Genomic DNA, 19,836 nt, shown 5'->3' with positions numbered 1-19,836 from the left:
TTTTAACCCTGAACATAATGGAACAACCTTACAATCTTGCTGTAAAAATTATAGTTCAAAAGCTATTGCAAGTTTTGTGAATTTTCTCACAAAACCCCTTAAGCTACCCCGTCCTATTACCCCAATATTTTCTATATCAGTATGCATTTGAGGCAATACTTCTTACTAGAAATCAATTGTTCTACTATCACTTGTTAAAGGTAATTCCAATTGATGGTGTTATTGATACACATCGATGTTTATTTCCACGCTTTTGTATTGAAAAAACATTTATCTTAATTGACAAATTCTACTGGGAAAACTAGACATACCAGCTTTCAAATCGCCGAAAGTTTTCTATTAACATTTATTTACTGAAGGTAAGTTGTAAAAAACGAAAGGGAAATCTAAATCTTTTAGCTCTAATTACATTTTTAACTAAAATTTATTGGTATGAAAAAGTCACATAATTTGATTTAGGCCTACTCTTCTTTGTAGATTGTATGCATCAGTGGTTGATGTAGCTGACGGTTTTTTTATTTATCAAAATGTAATCGATATTCCTTTCACGTATGTATCATATTATTTCTGTTCATACAAAAATGACACGATTAAAAAAAAAAATAAAACAACATATGTTTCTGTCAACAACAAGGGTCAACCTTGACCCTCTAGGTGGTGTTTTGATCGCTACGTTCTCTCGGATAGTTTTTGAACTCGTGGGTGGAATCTGTGGGATTGTGGTTGGGATGGGAAGGCAGTAGGTCAAAGGAAACAGTTGAAACCCTAGTCAGGATAGAATCAGTATAACGGCCTTGGACGAGATTATTGATATGTTCCAACCGGTCCGTCGTTATCTAGCTAGAACTAGAACTAAATAGAACTGACTTTTGGGAGTAGAGTAGTTGAACCTAAACAAATTTGATCAATTCTCTATACTGATTGATTTTACCTCCGCAGCAATTCCTCAATTTTTTTTATTATTTGTCCACAATTGCAGAATATTCAACTAATCAGGATATCCTACTTGTTAACAACAGCGATTATTTGTAAGACAATAATAGGCAACGGTTTTCTTGAAAACTTTACCATGCTAGCTGAAAACCTTTGTCTATTGCACACATGCATTTAATTTACTCTGAAGGGAAGGCAAGCCATATACCTCAGTGTTAGGTGTCCCTCGAATTGACCTTGTGTTTTGAGAATTGATTTACAATAAGTTGACGTATCGGTAATAACCCGGTCTTGAAATGAAAATATTTTTAATATTCGTCCGGACTAAACACAAACTTAAATAAGAGACGAGGTGACGTGATAGAAAAATAATGAAAATGAGTTAGGACACATCCTAGATGATTACTCTGAGTCTTTATATTTAGGGTGTTCTAAAAATGTGCTCTCAAAGATTGGCAGTAATACTATTCGCAGATACTATCTGCTATACACATGCTTTGCAACGGCATAACGCTCCTTTCACACTAGGCTTATACGATTTCGCTCGTGCGGTTATTAATCGTATTTGTAGTCGTCCATTCTGGAGCTTGAGGACGCGAAATAGAATATAATGCGGTTCTTAAGATCCGTATAAAATACAGTTACTCTTTCATTTTAGACACAAAACACACAAATCAGTGTAAAAAAAAGCTTGTAAAAAAGCTTTTAAAAATTCGAGTAAGGCTTTAAATTTCTAGGCAACCTAGTGTGGTTCATAAGTGGGGCGCTGATCAAGGCCCCACTAGAAAGTTTTTTCTAGTGGGGCCTTGCGCTGATGCGTGTTTAAAAAAAATACTCTATCCATATGATTTAATTTGAAAAGATAAACTTGCCGTATTTAAAAGTGTAAAGCTACTTACTCCTGTGCTAATGTAAGTCAGATTCAAAAGAATCTAGTAACATATCGCATTGAAGCAAGAATCTAGTAACATATCGCATTGAAGCAATAAAATCAATTCTCGATAATGATGTTCCAAAAGATGAAGATGTTTTACAGTAATTCTTCAATTTTAGCCAATCCTCTTTAAATTTAGCTCATTGTATGGATTTCACAGAAAACTATAAAACTCCAGTAGTTTTTATTGGGTTTCAATGTGAAATGCTATTTCGCATTTCAATGTTGGTTGGATTAATTCAGAATGGTTATGAATAGTTAAATATATTTATGCTCAAGTTAGGAGGTACCGAATTCTCGTCATCATTGCTAAGGCAGTGTAGTGGGTAATTGACATTTGCTCCACCACTGTACTGTACTATCAGCTGAATGATAAGACCTGATGACGTAGACCAATCACGTGATGCGTGGAGGTGTGTCCCTTTGTCTTATCATCCTTATGCTCATAAACTGTGAGAGTAAAAATTATTGTAAACACAGACATAATCAACGTATGATAAATTTTGTTATAAGATGATAATGTTTACAGTGTAATTTTAGGTTGAAATTGCCTTTGAATTAATTGATCGGTAAGCTAAAATTGTATTATAAGGGAGATTGAACGTTTAATATAAATTTTATAAGTGCATAGAAAAAAATAAATAAAAAAATAAAATTAAATAAAAAAATGAAACCGTAGCTTATATTTTACCTTAAGTATTTAATAAACAAAATATTTAAAAATGTGTGGACCAAAACAGAAATTTAATTTTCCTCCTCCAATTGGTGGGACAGATAAACAAGTCTAAGTGTAGTGAGTACAGTAGTGGTGAAAGTAGCCCTCTTAACACATACAGTAATATGTTTCTGTACAAAGAGTGATTCTATTTTTGTATAGATCAAATATTGTATGGAATATTAACAACATGAACAACGACTGCGACTTTAGCTTGATGGAGACCGTTGTTTACCAACCCTCATACTGTAGCTAATGAAAACTGCTCCACATTTAATTTAATGCAATACCCAATAGCCTCTTTTAATTATTGTTATATATCTGTCTGCAGGTGGATCATGGTATACGGTTCCCGTGGGATGCCAAACAGCAGAACATGATCATTGGGAGTTTCTTCTGGGGCTACATCTGTACGGAGCTGCCCGGCGGACGGTTGGCGGAGATGGTTGGAGCTCGGAGAGTGTTTGGATACTCCATGTTGGCCGCTGCTATCATCACTCTCATCACTCCCTTGGCTACCAGAGTCGGCTACGTAGTGGTGGTCATCTCCAGGGTCCTACTGGGGTTCATGTTGGTACGTATAACTACAGCCAATACATGTCACAAGCCGTATGATATATAGTTTTTTTTAACACAATCCAAATTATGTACAAATATAGAGAGTTACTGTTTAGAAGGAAAACAAGCTTATAGTTGACAGCCCTGCTTCATTTACTTCATTACTGATCAGCTGATATTAATTGTTGCATTGTTGTCTACAGTTAAATGTTATTGGGATGTTATTGAAAGTAAGACTCAATAATGCTTTTTTCTCAAATGAAACCCATGTTTAAGGTTGGTTATTGAAAATCTATGGGAAAATACATATTGTATTAGTGATCTTTACATTTTATACAGCTCGGCACTGGAATCCTACCTAGAAATTTAGTTGCAAACCTGTCTTGCCATAAACCGATGATTTATCTTCTACAAAAAATACTATTTTACTAACTATACGCTTCATTATCTTTAGGTGTAGTTAATGAATTGGCCAGCTTAATAAATGGTCCTGGGCAAAGAAGAAGCTAATCTTAGTCTGCAAAAAGCTTATCCTTGCATTCCTACTCAGCTTGAAATACAATTCTTATTGGTATGCATCACTGCTTGTTTTATAATAACATTTTCACTCTTTATTCTGAACTCAAATCAATCTCTGACCTTTACCTCAATGTATCCCACTGGGAGTTTCAAAATAGTGCATTTCATCACTGGGAACTAAAACTTGAGCTCACGTTTAGAGACCAATACTAAGGTTAGAAACTGAGTAGCGATAAAAACACATCTGGCCCATGTGATGAACACTATTGTTATCATACTGTGAATTCCAATCAAAAAAGTAGTGCTTTTACCTCAAAAAAAAAAAAAAAAAAAAAAAACAATTAGAAAAATACAATCATGGTGTTTGGGATCTGGGATTGAGCCCTGTTCTTCAGATACACCTATCTAGAACATAACATGCGTATCACAAATCAGTTTGTTGTGAAACACAATAATTATTTCAACAGTAATGTGAAATTTAAATGGTTCAAATGAAAACCAAACAGAGTTTGTGTAGTAGATATCTTAGACTGTACCACTGTGACCTTACTTTGATGGATTTTTTGTTGGATTCATCTGTACATTTGTTCTTATTGTATTTCCCAGCATTGCCTGATTTCTGTACTAGTCTTGCCATATTTTCGGTTCATTCGTACCTATAGAAAGGATTCTAGATCTCCCTCTACCCTACAAACTTTTGTTTTCCTAATCAGTGATACAATAAAATGTCCGTAATAATGAGAAAAATAATATTCTATAAGATCAGATACATAATTCACTGTCATTAACATGTATAATAGAAAATATAATTTAATAAAAACAAAAAATCTAAGTTGTTTCATGTTGAACTTGGATTTTCCCTCTCCATTGTAAAATCAACACTACTCTCAAGGATGTCAACGCTTGTTAAACCATTCAACATTTTATACACTTTCTTTGGTAGGTCTCTTAAAATATACAAAATGGCTGTACAGAAAGTAATACCAGCCATATAGTCATGCAGCTATAAATGAAACAATCAGTTGACTATGTTATACTGTAGTTGTGATGACAACTTCCGCTTGTTACTACTTGTTCTAAATGAAAGCAGAGGGGTAAGTCGACCTTGTAGGACATGTTAGATACCAAGCTGAAGCACATTGCTCGATAACGTTTCAGATATTGAACCGCACTCTTTGATTTAATAATCTGGCAGAGTGGCTTCAAACTGAAAATGTATCTTATCTTTGTACCTGAGGACAACAAGTTCAATTTGAAACATTGTAGAACAATAATACAAGTAAATTAAATAACTAAATTTTCTTATTTTTATTGATGCCATTGGCTTGAAACTCTTCTCTAATAACTCTGTACCCACAAAGTACCTATTTTCGATGATAGGTAATAAAAATTTTTTTTCCCGAGCCTGATTTAGAGCAAGGGAAAGGCGATCAGCTGATTTGCCCTCGTTCTCAGCTGGATCTCCATTTGCTCACTACGCACTGGTGTTTCTTTTCCATTTATTTTTATAACTAGCTGTACCCGCGGGCTTTGCCCCGCTTAACTTCATAAGTATTCGCATGGCTCAATCACGTCCTGGTTGAAGTTCGTTCGCTGCCCTCACTCACCTTCAGGTTGGAAATCGTTCGCTGCGTTCACTTGTTTTCAGGTTAGCTCGTTCGCTACGCTTACTCGCCTCCAGGTTGATGTTCGTTCGCTACGCTCACTCACCTTTTGATTGCAAATTAGCTGTTGTCATAAATTTTAAAAAGTCATCCCTTTTATTGTTTATAATACTTTGATAAAGGTTTTTATGTTTTAATATTTAACATTGGAGAATTTAAACGTTGTTAAGTGCACAGGAGTGCTGCGATTGGGGTTTAATACATTTGGACTTATTCAAAAATAAAATAGTTTTCTGTGCTGCACTCTGTAGAAACACTGTGGCACTATTTCAAATCATGACTAATGCTAAAACAGAATGTTGTAATTATTCAAACCTACAAAACAGTTGGTAAAAGTAAACATCTGCTTTTAAATTATATTTATTTGTAAACATTGTAGATCAAAAAGTCTGACATTGGCCCACTTAAAACCCTCTGGGGCAGAGCCCTTTTGATAGATCTGCACCAAACTTCACTCGAACCATCCTTGAAAGATGCTTAATAATGCCTGAAAGTTTCATTACAATCTGTCGAGCGGTTTCGGAGTCCATAACGTATATACATACACACACACATACATAGTTCCTCTTTTATAGATATCGATTTAAATCTGCTGTTTTTACCATTTATGTGCTTAACAATGTAAATTTAAATAGCAATATGATTGTATCTTTTCCTACCACTGCATGGAAATTATCACATTGCCACACCTATAAACAGTAGGCCTACGGAAAACAGCTCATTTTCACTTGATTCATTCTTGCTTAAGATGGGAACACAACTGGGCGTATGTTCATTGAAATATAATTGTGTAGAATGGAGTGAGATGATCACTACTGTCGGGACCACGTAAGTTTGCAGTTGAGGGAGGAGCCTATTAACCATATGGTTTTGAATGAACCAATGAGAACCGTGCGGTGTTGCCAAATCTGTTAATACCAGCTGATTTTAATATATTGCTTAGTATATTTTAAATAGTGTTGTCAACGGGCGATGTGGCAACGTCGCACTAGCCTTGTCTTGTGATTGGCTGCCACCAACTGCAAACTTACGTCGTGGTCCCGACAATAGTGTTAGTGAGCTTGTCACTAAGATCAGCTGTTTCTTTAGCCAGAATCATATTTTAAACTTCGATGATCAGAAACAGCTGGTTCCGGTTTCAAACCATCAATAACCTCTACTAAGTTGTCTCACGACCGAACCAGCAACTTTTTTACTATAGGAACAAGAAAGTAAGTTATGCAGCCTTCTGAATATTTTGGACTTTTACTATCTATCTGCATCCTTCCAGACCTTACAGTTTGATTTTTTCTTTACTGATACAATGATACGATACAATAACTTTTAAACTATTAGTTTTCATTGTATTTAATCTCGATTCCAAATTACAGGGAGCGACTTGGCCGTCTGTACAACCCATGGCTGCCAAATGGATCCCACCCAATGAGAGAAGCAAGTTTATCTCCAACATGATGGGTAATTAACTCAGCACATTGTTAGTGTTACAATTTAATTGTTATACACAGCCAATCAGGTGTCCCACTAGAACGCTTACATTTTCCTTAAAATTTGTATTCATGAAATGTTCAGTACACTAGATGCGTGCTTTCTAGATTTCTATACGTTCTATCTTATATCTCTGGTGAGTGAGCTGATGTAGTGGTTAGAGCGCGGGACTTCAGTCCCTGAGGTCCCGGGTTCAAATCCCACCAAATCACCAATGGATTTTATCTAAGCCATCTCTTACCCATAGTTCCTGGGTAAGGGCAAAGTCCAAATCCCCACCCGCAGTACTCGCGCAGAGTACCGCAGTGGCAGCTTTACTGTGCTGAAGGTTCGCCTGCTTAGTATTCTGATCGTCATCAGGAGCACCTAAAAGAACTTTGAGCTTAACCCTAGATATGCCCAAGAAAATCCTCCAGCCCCTGTCCCTAAGGAACTTGGCACTCACGCAGTCAATCGCCAGAACCAGAGTCTGATGCTCCTCCTCTCGCTAAGTGATAATGTTGCAACCCCTAGGTCTAGCCTGAAGTAATGTGAAAAACAATCTCGGGCTCGTGCCTTAGCGTCCTGGGACAAAAAAATCTTCTATCTCCATTTATTTGGGTGCGAGCTGATCTAGTGATGCTCGGGACTTTGTTCCTCAGGGTTCTGCATTAAAATCCCGCCAATCACCAATGGATTTGATCTAAGTGACAATGCGTTGACCCTCTAGGCCTAGCCTGAAGTAAAGTGAAAACAGGCTGGAGCCTAGTGTCCTAAAATTTAAAGGTATAAACACATTTTAACCCCCCATGAAATGACTGTTGCACCTGCTAACCTAAAAAACAAAAAAAAATATTTTATCTATTATTTTTAGTACATTTATTCTATAACATCAAGAATAGCTTGCGTATTTGGTAAAATATGGTAAAAATAATGCAAATAGCCGATTTTTTAATTGTTTATTAAACATTTTAAAAATGTGATCTGCTAGAACGGTTACCAAATCTTATCTTGGAGTTAGATAATTTTCTATAAATTACTGCAAAACAAGTAAATTGTTTGTGTTTGCAAACTCATTTAGATAATTATTTATTTCTGTTTGTTGGCATCATAGGAAATGATAATCATAGACTTAACTATTGCTTTAACCTTGCAAGATTGAATAATATTTATCACTAACATTATTTGTACATATTTTTTTCATTCATCAATTATCAATTATCAATTATTTAAGATGGGGACGCCACTATGTGCGTATTTTAACCCAAATATGAGTGAAGGATGAGTGTAGGATGAGTGGCGCGATCTTGTAGTCTTGTTAGTGACTAAGGCCGACATGTTCCTTAGACACAGCTGTTAATTAATAGCCCATACAGCTAATGGCAACTAAGGGACCTACAGTTTATAGTGGAATCCGAACCACATTTTTCCTTGTAATTTACGAATTGGTCTAATTATCAGGATAGTACTGCGGATAGTCGTAGTACTCACTAGTGCGGACGTTAATCCACACCAGTGAGCATCGCATCCACAGTGCATCCCTATAAATATCCACAATTCGTGACCTCCTAGTAGCTGGATTACAGGACGACGCCACCCGTCCCAGTCAAACATTAGAACAGATAAATCAATATATCTCTAAAATTAGCAATCCTATACTACATAGCCTCAAATACCTTATAGTGCTCTTTTCACACTAGACGGTTTTTACAGAACGGTTAAGTTCAAGAACCGGTAATTAGTAGGGGTAATTTTTTTAGTAAAGAAGAACTGCATCATTGGCGAATGTACTGTATTTAAATGCAAGGTTTCATATACTGCATGGTTTTTAATTAAACGTGAGCCCACCAGCAAGTGCAAATAGGTCAGCTGTTGCAATGTTTATTCACAAAAGGAAAAAAACTCTTGTTCCCTAGTCTGTGGTTTATTGTTTACAATCTGACTTGACGATTGGACACTGTTTATGTTTATTGTGACATTGTAAACACATTTATCTCGCCTACAGTGAGAAACATTGTACTGAGAAATAAACATAGACACAACTTAAAATCATACTGTTGTGTGTCGGATGGCAAAACCTAGTGTGAAAAGGAGCAAGTCTTCCTTTTACCTTAATTGATCAGCTGCTGTCAACCAAGCAGTTTAAACAAAAACATATTGGAAATGTCATAAACATTATGTTGTCGTCACTGATACGCGATTCACGATTAATACATAGTAACACGACAACTATAGCCCTACATCTAATGGTAACATTTATTTGTTTCAACCATAAAAAATGACAATACACACTGTGCGATCAGTGCGAGAGCCTCTCTTCACCCCTCCCATTGACACTGGAGGACCCCTGCTCCACAGGTATATGTTAGGTAGATTCTAGCTAGGGCTTGGCATTCACATGAGAAGGTTCTCTGTAGCCATTTAACTGTTTAAACGACATATCCTTTATTGAATGTCCTCAGCATCGTCCCTGGGAGCAGCCATCACTCTGCCAGTGTGTGGGTTCCTCATTGCTCACTTTGGCTGGGAGAGTGTGTTCTATGTGACGGGAGTGATTGGCGTCATCTGGGCCATTGTGTGGTTCCTAGTAGTATTTGATCACCCGGCCGATCATCCACGCATCTCGCCTCAGGAGAGACAATACATCGAGAGTGCGCTCGGAACTTCCTCTACCTCCACCAGCCACAAGGTATAGCAGTTGCAAGGTATACTTGCACATTAAAATAAACATAAGGATTTGGACAGCTCTTACAAAAAATCCTAATAAACGCTACTGACATAGACATAATAAAAAAATATTTTTACTATTGATCTTAAAATATTCACACTTTTTCTTACAATAGGGGGTCTATTATAAACAATGGATGCCCAAAATATGTTGGAACAGAACTGTCTTTCGTTTACATTAAGAGGATTTAATTCAATTAGGCAATCAATGTGGACAATTTGAATGTGTATGGATGTGTACTTCATATGTATATTTAATGAAGGTTTACTGTAACATTTTCAATGTTTTCTAATGTAGGCTTTGACAGTGCCTTGGAAGAGTATCATCACATCTCCACCAGTGTGGGCAATCGTCATCACTCACGGAGCAAGTGTCTTCGGATACTTTACTGTGGTCAACCAACTGCCTACTTACATGAAGTATATCTTGGCGTTCAACATTAAAGAGGTTAGTGAATATTGATTGACTAGGTAGGTAGAAGAATGGGTTTTTCATATCCCACCTTCACGTCCTAGGGCGCTAGGATCAAACCTGGAACTGTTTTACACATTACTTCGGGCTAGACCTTGAGGGTTGCAGCATTATCACTTAGATAGAATCCATTGATGATTAGCGGAATTTGAATTCAGGGCCTCGTTGACCAAGCTATGCTCCAGCTTGCTCCCAGTGGTAAGCTTCAAATTCAAAGGCAAGCTTTCCATAATCACTTGGATACCCTATATAACCCAGGGAGAGAAAGAACTACTTTAGCCCCGAAATGCTTGTATTTAAACCTCCATTTTGACTGAAGTAGAATAGTACAATGAAGTGCAATTGATTATTTATGTCTTGAATTTTCAGTTCTTTTAGACCATAAAACTCGTAATGTGACTTAATCTTTTTTTAGAACGGCCTTCTTTCAAGTCTGCCATATTTCGGGAAGTATGTCATGGCCATCACTACCAGTTCAATTGCTGATTATCTGAGGTCTTCTGGAAGACTGTCTACTACTGCAATCAGAAAACTCTTCACAACATTCGGTACGTTTACTTACTAAGTCCCATGGCCACCATATCTAAGGAGATATTTGGCCCTACCAACAAAGCCCCTCCATCTTTCTCTATCTTTTTCAAAAAATACTAGTTCAGTATGCTTTAGTATGTTTAAATTTCACGGTGATTTTAATTTTCAAATTATGCTTCATCTCAAACTAATTAAAAAAAGGTAAGTCTACGTGTATAGTCAGTAAATTGTTTGTCCTATGTGGGGGTTATCTCTGTAAATGAAGATTTTGAACAAGCTCTTGCTACGACTAAGCGGGCTGGTTAAAATGTTGCAGCATATTGTCTTTATCTCTATGCAAAGCTCCAAAGTATTCTTTAACGATGGAAGGAAAAATCTTCCACTAAGTGTTAACTATATACTGCTAATTGATTTTCGTGGTTAAAAGGTGTCAACCTTTTGAAAGAATGTGTATAAAAAGTGTAAGCCGCCACAATTCAACTTGTCACCAGTGTATATTTTTTTATATCTCGCTCTGTGTAGAGATTCTGGTGTCAACGATGGTTTATTAACTGTCATTAAACACGAATGACACTAGACGCTGGATAAACGGTGAAGTTTGGATGTTTAAAGTGGTTTAAAGGAGTTTGCCAAAAGACCCAACAAATTTGCAGAAGACTGGCTGTGGTTGTTCATTATTTATGGAGAGACGTTGACAAAAGTTCAGGAATATTTTACTGTGGCTGTGCGACATATTACCAAACTGATAAGGAAAGTCTCTTACACTCCTTTCACACTCTACGATTTTTACTGTAACAACTAACTCAATTTCAATTTTTAATTTTCTTTTAATTTAATGTACCCTAATTACTTCCTATAAACTGAAATTTAAATTTATATTTCTTAAGCTCGTTGTAGTCCTACTCATAATTTCCTGTTTTCCATAATTTCACCACCCCCTATTGACTGCAGATTTCGTTCCTCTGCTCCTTCAAAACACTGGAATCCCTCAGCCAATGGGTCACAACACACATTATACAGCACGGGTCTCCTGTGTGTGTATTTTTGGGTCTGTCTGTATTGGCTTTTTGAGTCCATGTGAGTTGGACTTGTTGTCTGATGTTCCAGAATGCTATTTACATGTCTTGTGTATCTGTCACCGGAAATCGTATGCATAATTTGCACTTTAGTTTAGGAACAAGAATAGAATCATTGGAAATTATGGAAAATAGGAAGTGATCAATAGGACTAAGTGCTACAGAGTTCAAGGTGATTAACACGTTCACTGCTACGGACGTTCTGGAACGTCAGCTGAGCCACGACGCCAGGAGCTAGGAACGTTCCGGAACTTCACCGTTCATTGTTGTTTAACGTTTCCATGGATCAGCCAGCTCGTCACGAGCGTCCTATATTTCTTTGCAGCTCGTGGGAACGTACTTTTCTGACAATGAAAAATATAGTTCCCAAAATCACCACCAGGGTAGTTTAGAACAGTGCTTTGACCCACCTCTTTCCTGCTAGATAGCAACACTACTTTACCGACTGCAACCTGGGTAGTGCTGCTATCTATTAAAATCGCTTAGTACTATGTCCAAAGTCAGTTTTATTGCAGAACATTGCCATCCAGTATAACTACTGTAGATTTTACTGTAATTCAGTGTATCAGTGGAAATGTTACGCAGCGGCGAGCGTTAGTTCAGCTCCTGGCGCCGTCCCGGCATCTAGTGGTTAGCAGCAAACGTGTTAAGAAATAGGAATGGAAATTCGCTTCAGGATATAAGAACTGATAATGTTAGGGAAATTAAATATTGAAATTTGGAATTTAAATTGGGTTAAGTTACATAACCAATCAGTTAACCCATTGTAACAAATGAGTGTAGCCTGTCACCGCATTTCGCAGCATGATAGCTAGCTGTCCTACTAACCCACTAACGCTCAACTAGTTTGTTGAATTTAACCTGCAAGGCTGTCATAATAGTGTGGTTATAGTGTCAATCGACACGTTTCGCCAACAGTGGCATGGTTACTCAGTTGGCTAAGTCGTCACATTGACGAGTATAGTGTTGAAGTCTTTCTACAAGTGTGGGTTTGAATCCTGTGTGCAATTCATGAATTCATGTGCAATTCAGTGACTGGCTGGGTAGCTGAGTGGTTATAGTGCTCGCCTAGTAATCAAAAGGTCGCCGGTTTGATCTTGAGAAAAGTCTGTAGCTTCTTGATGGTTCGAAACTGCACCCAGCTGTTCCTGATCATTGGGCTTTAAATAAATGATCCTGACTAATGAAACCGCTGATCTTAGTCAGTAAAAAAGCTACACAGGTCATCACACACCATTCTACACTCATCCTTCACTCATATTTGGGTTAAAATACGCACATAGGTGGCGTCCCCATCTCAATAATTGATTGATTGATTGATTGATGAGATTGTATAAGGGCCCACCTTGAATAAACGGTGTCTGGCTTGGGTGGAAGTCAACAGCATTAGTGAGTTTGGTTAGGAATGCTTGCACACAACTTCTATTTTGCCTCTTTTAAAATTAGTATAGAGGAAGAGGACACGGTTTTTGACTTTTATTATTACTGAACATATCGTTTTGAAATACATAAAGGACATAAAAGAACATAACCTAAAAAAATGATTAATAGATTTTAAAAAATATGTTGGTGTTAATTGGTTAAAAATGGTAGGCTACAGTTTTATCCCTTGTCTAAGTTAATTTCACATTACATGGTTTATGACTGTAGGGTCCAATTGACAAGCCAGTGCAACAGCTGATCTATTTGCACTGACTGGCCGAATCCCGTTCAACTAGAAACCGGGTAGAGTGACAACTTGCATTTAACTTCATGCAACACTGGTGCACAGCGCCACGGTGCGACAACTGTCTGGCCGACTCAGTGGCAGTGGACAGCTGCAAGGCGGTTTTCTGCCATCCCTGTAACCGTGTAGTGTGGAAAGCTCTCATGCTTTTCTGAACACTACTAAAAAATTTACCCGTATGGTTTTTAACTGGGCTGCAAAAACTAGCTCACTCCATTGAGACGGTATGTCATCGAGGACCTGTAAGGAAAACTCTTGTGCTCTGTGGAACAGTGTTCAATCCTGCTATAGTTATCAGTAACTAAATTGGCCACACAAATGTGTAACTTGTGTATTTTTATTACAGCTGTAATGGTGCCGGGTTTGATGATGATTGCACAGGTGTTCCTAGGATGTGACAGGGTTGGTTCTATTGTTATCTTCACAGCAGCTCTCACGGTTAATGGAGCCGTCACTGCAGGCTACCTTGGAAATGGACTCGACATTGCTCCAAACTATTCAGGTACAGTATGTAGACTATTTCCAAGGCAGTTTTTTTTATCTCTTTCAATGACAATGAAGACTTTGTCTATTGCCACTACTGACAATTATGATTCAGATTCTGAACAAAATTGTAATATCTATAGCGCTAAGATTCTACAATATTATAGTATATTGTCAGAACTATACCTGTTAGAGCTGTTGATTGTGCTACAATTTTACATGACTCATATACAAGATGAAACAAGAAATGAATTCAGATTTAGTAGTGTCAGAACCGAATCGCACTGTAAAACTAGTAATGAATAAAATAAAGTCTAAAGCTGTAGACAGTGATGAAATATCAATAGACATTTTAAAAGCTGTAAGTCTGTTTTCTATAGAAGCTATCACAAATCTCGTGAATGAGTCTCTCATCCAGTAATTCCAATTCCGTAGAAACAAAGTATTGGCAGGCTGTTGCCCAACATTTCTGCTCCAACAAAGGTAGAAAACCTTAGACCAATATGAATTCTTCCAGAAATTTCTAAAATATTAGAGAAAATAGTGATTGACCAGATATTTATACATGCAGAACCCTTTTCACTGCTAATAGTTCAAACGTTTACACGGGTTAAATGGGGGGTTTTCCATTGCCCTAACAGCTGGGCAAAGGTTGCTTATTGGCAACCTATAAAAGCCGTACATTTTTGTTGGCATAATAACGGGCTGCTACCTAAACTTCAGTTAGGTTTTAGAATAAAATCATAGCACATGTACGGCACATGACCAATTTATTCTATGAAATTATCCCTGATAGTATATAAGAGATGACTTGATGGCAGGAGTCTGGCAGTGTGTGATAAAGCCAAGACTCTTGGTGCCATTATTGACAGATATTTAAGTTTTTCAGATCATATCACACATATCTCTCATAGTGCAATAGGAAGACTGAGAGATTTGTACAGGTTCAGAGGTACGCTGCCTGAGGTTGCAAAGCTTCAACTTATTCAGTCACTGATATTTTCAGTATTTTACTACTGCCTCCCTGCATATGCAAAAGTGTCACTAAGGTAGACATGTGCAGAATACAGATTTTATAACTTGTGGGCTACAACTAGTGTGTTATACAAAACTTAAATATTTTTGCAGGAACTATTTTTGGGATGGCAAACACCCTGTCTTCCTTTGGAGGTTGGCTCTCTGCGTACATTGTTGGTCTACTCACTTATCAAAATGTAAGTTAGAATATATATTGCAGCTAATTGCAACCATCGATTCTATTACTACAACTGGATCGCGCGCTGTGTGCTGGGTTATCGGTCCGGGCGCTCGGCGCTCCCCCCACCACCTAATGTCTGAGCTGTCTCTCTCTTACTCATTACGTCTTACGGCGTTACCGTGTTTGCGCTCACAAAATATGCTATATCTCTGTTCATAGTGGCTTGATTATCAATTTTTTCAACTCTATGATTTTTACAAAAATCAACTTTATGATGTTTGATTGAGTAATACAGTATCTTGAGCTTAACTGATTCAAACGATCAATATCTCAAATTAAAGCCTTTACTTTACTGATTATTTTGAGTCTAAAACATATAAAAATCATGAACAATACTGGAGCTATTGATTTTTAATCATAAAAACCTCATGAAAAATGGTTTTTATGTTGGTTCTTCACCTTGCGTTTGCTTGAAACTCGTCCGCCTAGAATAACTAATAGCTTATGTGAAAGCCGGTATTTCACTGAAGATTCTTAGACCAAAATAGGATTATACAGGGTGTTTCACGAGAGGTGTCTCAAATTGATTACGGAAAAACGGCTTAACGTACAAGGATGAAATAAAATTATTTCCCGCTAAATCGACCCCAAGGAATAACGTAAAAATATTTTTAACTTTTTCCCAATACAGGGTGTGCCAAAAACTGAGGGTCACTAGTTCGAATCTAGGAATTTTCAAATGTAAACATATGTCATGTTATACATCATTTTAAAGGTATTTAATAGACAAACATTTTGGCGAAAACAGAAATAAGTTATCTTTTCCCATTTCAAAATGGCGGCAGTTTTTTTTTGAAAAAATCTATATTTTTTTAATACTCTGTGTTTCCTATACCAATGCATCTATCCCTTCTCCGGTTGAATTTTCTTACTCGTTATGAAATTAGCTTTACTTTGATATGCTACAAGTAACGGTTTTTTGAAATTATAAAGATTCCAAAAAAATTTATTTTTGAAAATTTGCAAATGCTCATTTTTCAAAAATTTCAAATAGCAACATATGTCAAGTGGCACATCATTTTATAGGTTTTTTTAATTCCTAACAACTTTGTAATTTACACTTACTTCGTATCTCTTTTAGTTTTTGCGTAAATAACAAAAAACCTAATTTTCCTATATCAAATGCATGTTATTTGGGTTTAACACTAAAGGCCCAATTTGATGAAGTGTTAAACCACGTCAAACCCAACTTTTGTCGAAGACCGAATTCTCTTATGTCCCTAAATATGTTCCTAGACTTAATTAATTAATTGTGGCAATAAATTGTATAATTTTTAAAACTTAAAAACTATTATGACTTAACTTCACTATTGCTTTTGTCATTAACTCAATTTTAATCAGGTTTAAAGGCATTTGTTTGTAAGTACAAAGTAGTATGCATTTAGTAACTAAGATAGCCTTAGAACTCTGTATTTTAAGAGGCTTAATAATAGTAATTAAGCTAAAAAAAAATTAAGTCAGGCATTTTTCTTGTTTTAATAATGGTACAACGGGGTTTTTACTGATGTAAAACTAGATCAAAAGCTTCGTACTTTTATAATGAGTACAATGGTGGAAAAAATGGAGGGTGTTTTGATACTATCTAAACTTGGTTTAAAGTGGAAGCAGGTGAATTATTATGCTAATATTGAAGTGTTAAGGGAAGAAAAAGTGTTTGAGTTCTGTTGTTAAAAATATTTTTTTGAAAGGGATGAAATTCTTTTGGTTGGTATATATAGAATATTTAGAAAAAATAAATTTGAAATTATAATAAACTTTGTACAAAATATTTGAAAAACTTATATTTGAGGTACAAAACCTTATTTTTTTAGCACATAACAACCTCAAAATCCATCATTGGTTCACGTTGACTGCCTGGTTTTCATATTCAAGGTTGGAAATATAGTTCTACATGACGTAATTACCAATTTTTGTGGAAATCGTCCAATCCTGAACTATAAATCCACGAATTTGCAGTCATCTTGTAGATTTGAGGGCCTCAAGCCGGCCACCTTGATAAAACCAGACTTCAGGTTGTCCAATTTTGGTAGACTTTTTTCCTGGTACTTAATACACCTGTAACTACACCAAAAGCCGTTTAAAAACCTTTTGTTGGAATTTGTTCTATCTTGGAGGCTTTTTGGGCTAAATCTACCCTTCTATATACCCAAGAAAGGTATTTGACCTATTAACTAACACTTTCATCAGCTAAAAACTCTCTGCTACTGAGTAAACAATATAAAAAAATCAATGTATCTAAATTAATATGAGGAATCCTGTGATGCATACATTGAAATATTTTGGAAAATATAATTTGTGTATATTTTCTGTCATGAAAACACTATTCTAATTTTGTTGTTAATTTAGGATGGATAAAATTATTTTATTATGATTAACAAGAAGTGCACCTTTTGTAGGGTTTCACTTGCCTTGAATTTTTTACATTTTTTTAGGACCCGTCAATGAAAAACTTTAGAAAGAAAATAAGAAGCCTAAAGAAATTTCAAGCTTTTTTACGATTGCATTTTTTTTTTAATATTCAAGTTTTCAAGGCTGTTTTATGAGCCTTCCTCTTCACGTGTCCAAAGGCACTGCTACGGTGTGATAAGACGTTCTTGTTATAACGTGACTTGGTAGGTGACAAAACGAGTCAGTGAACTGTTTAAAGCTAGCAACCTAGCTTGTTGCTCAATAGCTATGACTGTTATGAGTTAGAGTTATAGTTGGGAGGGCGACCGACACTGAACTACAAAGGTGTTAAAATGAACGATTTTATAGAACATTTTTGATTTCAGCAAACTTACGCACAATGGAGGATTGTGTTCTGGATCCTGGTTGGTACATACACTGTCGGGGGTCTTGTGTTTCTGATATTTGGAAGCGGAGATCTGCAGTCGTGGAACACACCTGGCGGGGGGCAAAGTCGGAAACCAGATGTTGAAATGCAAAACATTAAAGAGAAGGAAGCCGTTCCTCTTAGAAGAGACAGTTCTTAAATGCCAAGAACTCACTGACGATTTTCTCACCGTGTTCCATTTCACTAAGCTTACATTCTCATAAGTTACGGTAGCTTTAACATGTACATGTCTCATTCAGTTAACGTGTAAGTTTAAAGCTTGAAACAGGCAATATTTTTTATTTGTTTGTATTTTAGTTGTAAGTTGGATTTTACTAAGAGACATTTCGAATTTGAATGAATGAGCACGGAGATAATAGATTGAATCATTCCCATTAGAGTTGTAAAAAGTCTGGTATTTTGTGTATACGTTTTATTCATAGGTGAAAACGATTTTGATCCTTAGAATTAGAATTTAGATTTTGATCTGTTGTCAATATTGGGACCAACAATATACACACAAAATAAAACAAGAATAATTGGAAAATATTTTCTGCTATGCTTGATGGGGTTTTAACAGTCATAAAAGTATTCTACTTTTTAACAAGTAAAAAAAATCAGGAGGAAATTCTTAGAATTAAAACAATTAAAAAAAAATACCTAAACTACTTTGCCAAACTGCAAAGAAGGCTATGTTAAGGCTGTTAATTAATCAAGCAGGCGTTGTTATGTTACTAATTTGGATCAATTATATTTAGAAACAAAATGTTGCCAATTCTTGTTATAAAAACACCTTGACAAATTTAAAACTGCAATTAATGATAGAGATTGTAGAATAATACTCCATTGTAGTGTGTTATTAACGCTTAGAATAAAAAAATGTTGTAAAATTGTATAAATACAAGAAAATATTTTTTTATTGGCTGTTACCTTAGAATTTAGATACACCATATTATGTAGAGAAATAGACATTCTAATAATTATAAGTTGTATCCACTCCTAGAATGAAAATTAACTTGGCTCAACAAGTCTGTGACAGAGTTGGTCATAGATTACAGGAAATATATCTCCACCATACAAAAAAACCTACTGTAAAGCATAGCATGTTCCCATCTACTGTTGTTCATTTTATTATTATTGTTCATATCAACCAGTTTTCATACTGTTTAGTTTTATTACTATAAAAGTATGAACAAAAAAAGAGAAAATAGACAAAAATTGTAGCACACTCTATGAAAGACTCATTTAACTACTTTCTTGTTGAGTAAATACAGGCTACAATTGGTCAATAAAGATGGGATGTCTACTTCATATTCGTAAGCCAACCCCTAACAAAAATTTTACATTATGACAATGTTAATAAATGATCAAATACATGAATGATTAAGTAATGGTAACTATACTAAACTAGTGCTATACAAGTTCAAAATAAGATGTACTACTATTAAAGTATCACAACTAACTGTAAGGACTATCAGAAATTTAAATTTCTAGTAAAAATTTAGGTAGTAAATATTTTTGAAATTTGTATTTATTGTTTGTATTTTTTTGCTATTTTTAAGAGTTGTATATATGTATTGTATTATATTTTTATTCATAAAACTTGTTTGAAGGAATAATATACTTAAGAAAGAGATGAACTATTATGGAAATGTTATATTTTCTGATATTAAAAGATGTTGCATTTTCTTAACATATTATTTCTGTGTTATAAACCTTTGTATTTTAGCAAATTTTTTACACAAAGTTGAGCTGTTTGCACTACCTGGGTGAGACCTTAACCCAGGTAATATTGTTACTATTAGGTAATATTTTTATAGGGACCATGGGTAGGAGTTAGTCATTTACAATGACTTAAACATGTAGTTTTTCTCCCCACTCAAATATATCCATCACTATACAGTATCTAGTGCTCACCTCGCCTTGTAAGTAGGACGTTGCCAAGTCGATCCTGAGAAAAT

At 35.8% G+C, this 19,836-nt stretch overlaps 1 protein-coding gene across 1 annotated transcript in view; it reads left to right on the top strand.

Moving 5' to 3' along the window:
- LOC128990504 (sialin-like) overlaps positions 1 to 19,572 on the top strand; it is a 61,272-nt gene extending 41,700 nt beyond the window's left edge. Inside the window, exons 4-11 of the mRNA XM_054412878.1 lie at positions 2,914 to 3,156; positions 6,694 to 6,778; positions 9,250 to 9,476; positions 9,813 to 9,962; positions 10,402 to 10,534; positions 13,666 to 13,821; positions 14,931 to 15,016; positions 17,835 to 19,572. Coding sequence (XP_054268853.1) covers positions 2,914 to 3,156; positions 6,694 to 6,778; positions 9,250 to 9,476; positions 9,813 to 9,962; positions 10,402 to 10,534; positions 13,666 to 13,821; positions 14,931 to 15,016; positions 17,835 to 18,035 — 1,281 coding nt within the window. The 3' untranslated portion in view covers positions 18,036 to 19,572. The remainder of the gene's footprint in view (positions 1 to 2,913; positions 3,157 to 6,693; positions 6,779 to 9,249; positions 9,477 to 9,812; positions 9,963 to 10,401; positions 10,535 to 13,665; positions 13,822 to 14,930; positions 15,017 to 17,834) is intronic.
- Positions 19,573 to 19,836: the final 264 nt, after the last annotated feature.

This window comes from Macrosteles quadrilineatus, unplaced genomic scaffold, assembly GCF_028750875.1.
Source record: "Macrosteles quadrilineatus isolate MER2022 unplaced genomic scaffold, UCM_ALF_1.0 Scaffold_3__2_contigs__length_128488019, whole genome shotgun sequence".
NCBI classification, from domain to species: Eukaryota; Metazoa; Arthropoda; class Insecta; order Hemiptera; family Cicadellidae; genus Macrosteles; species Macrosteles quadrilineatus.
This window is presented reverse-complemented; position numbering and strand designations above follow the sequence as displayed.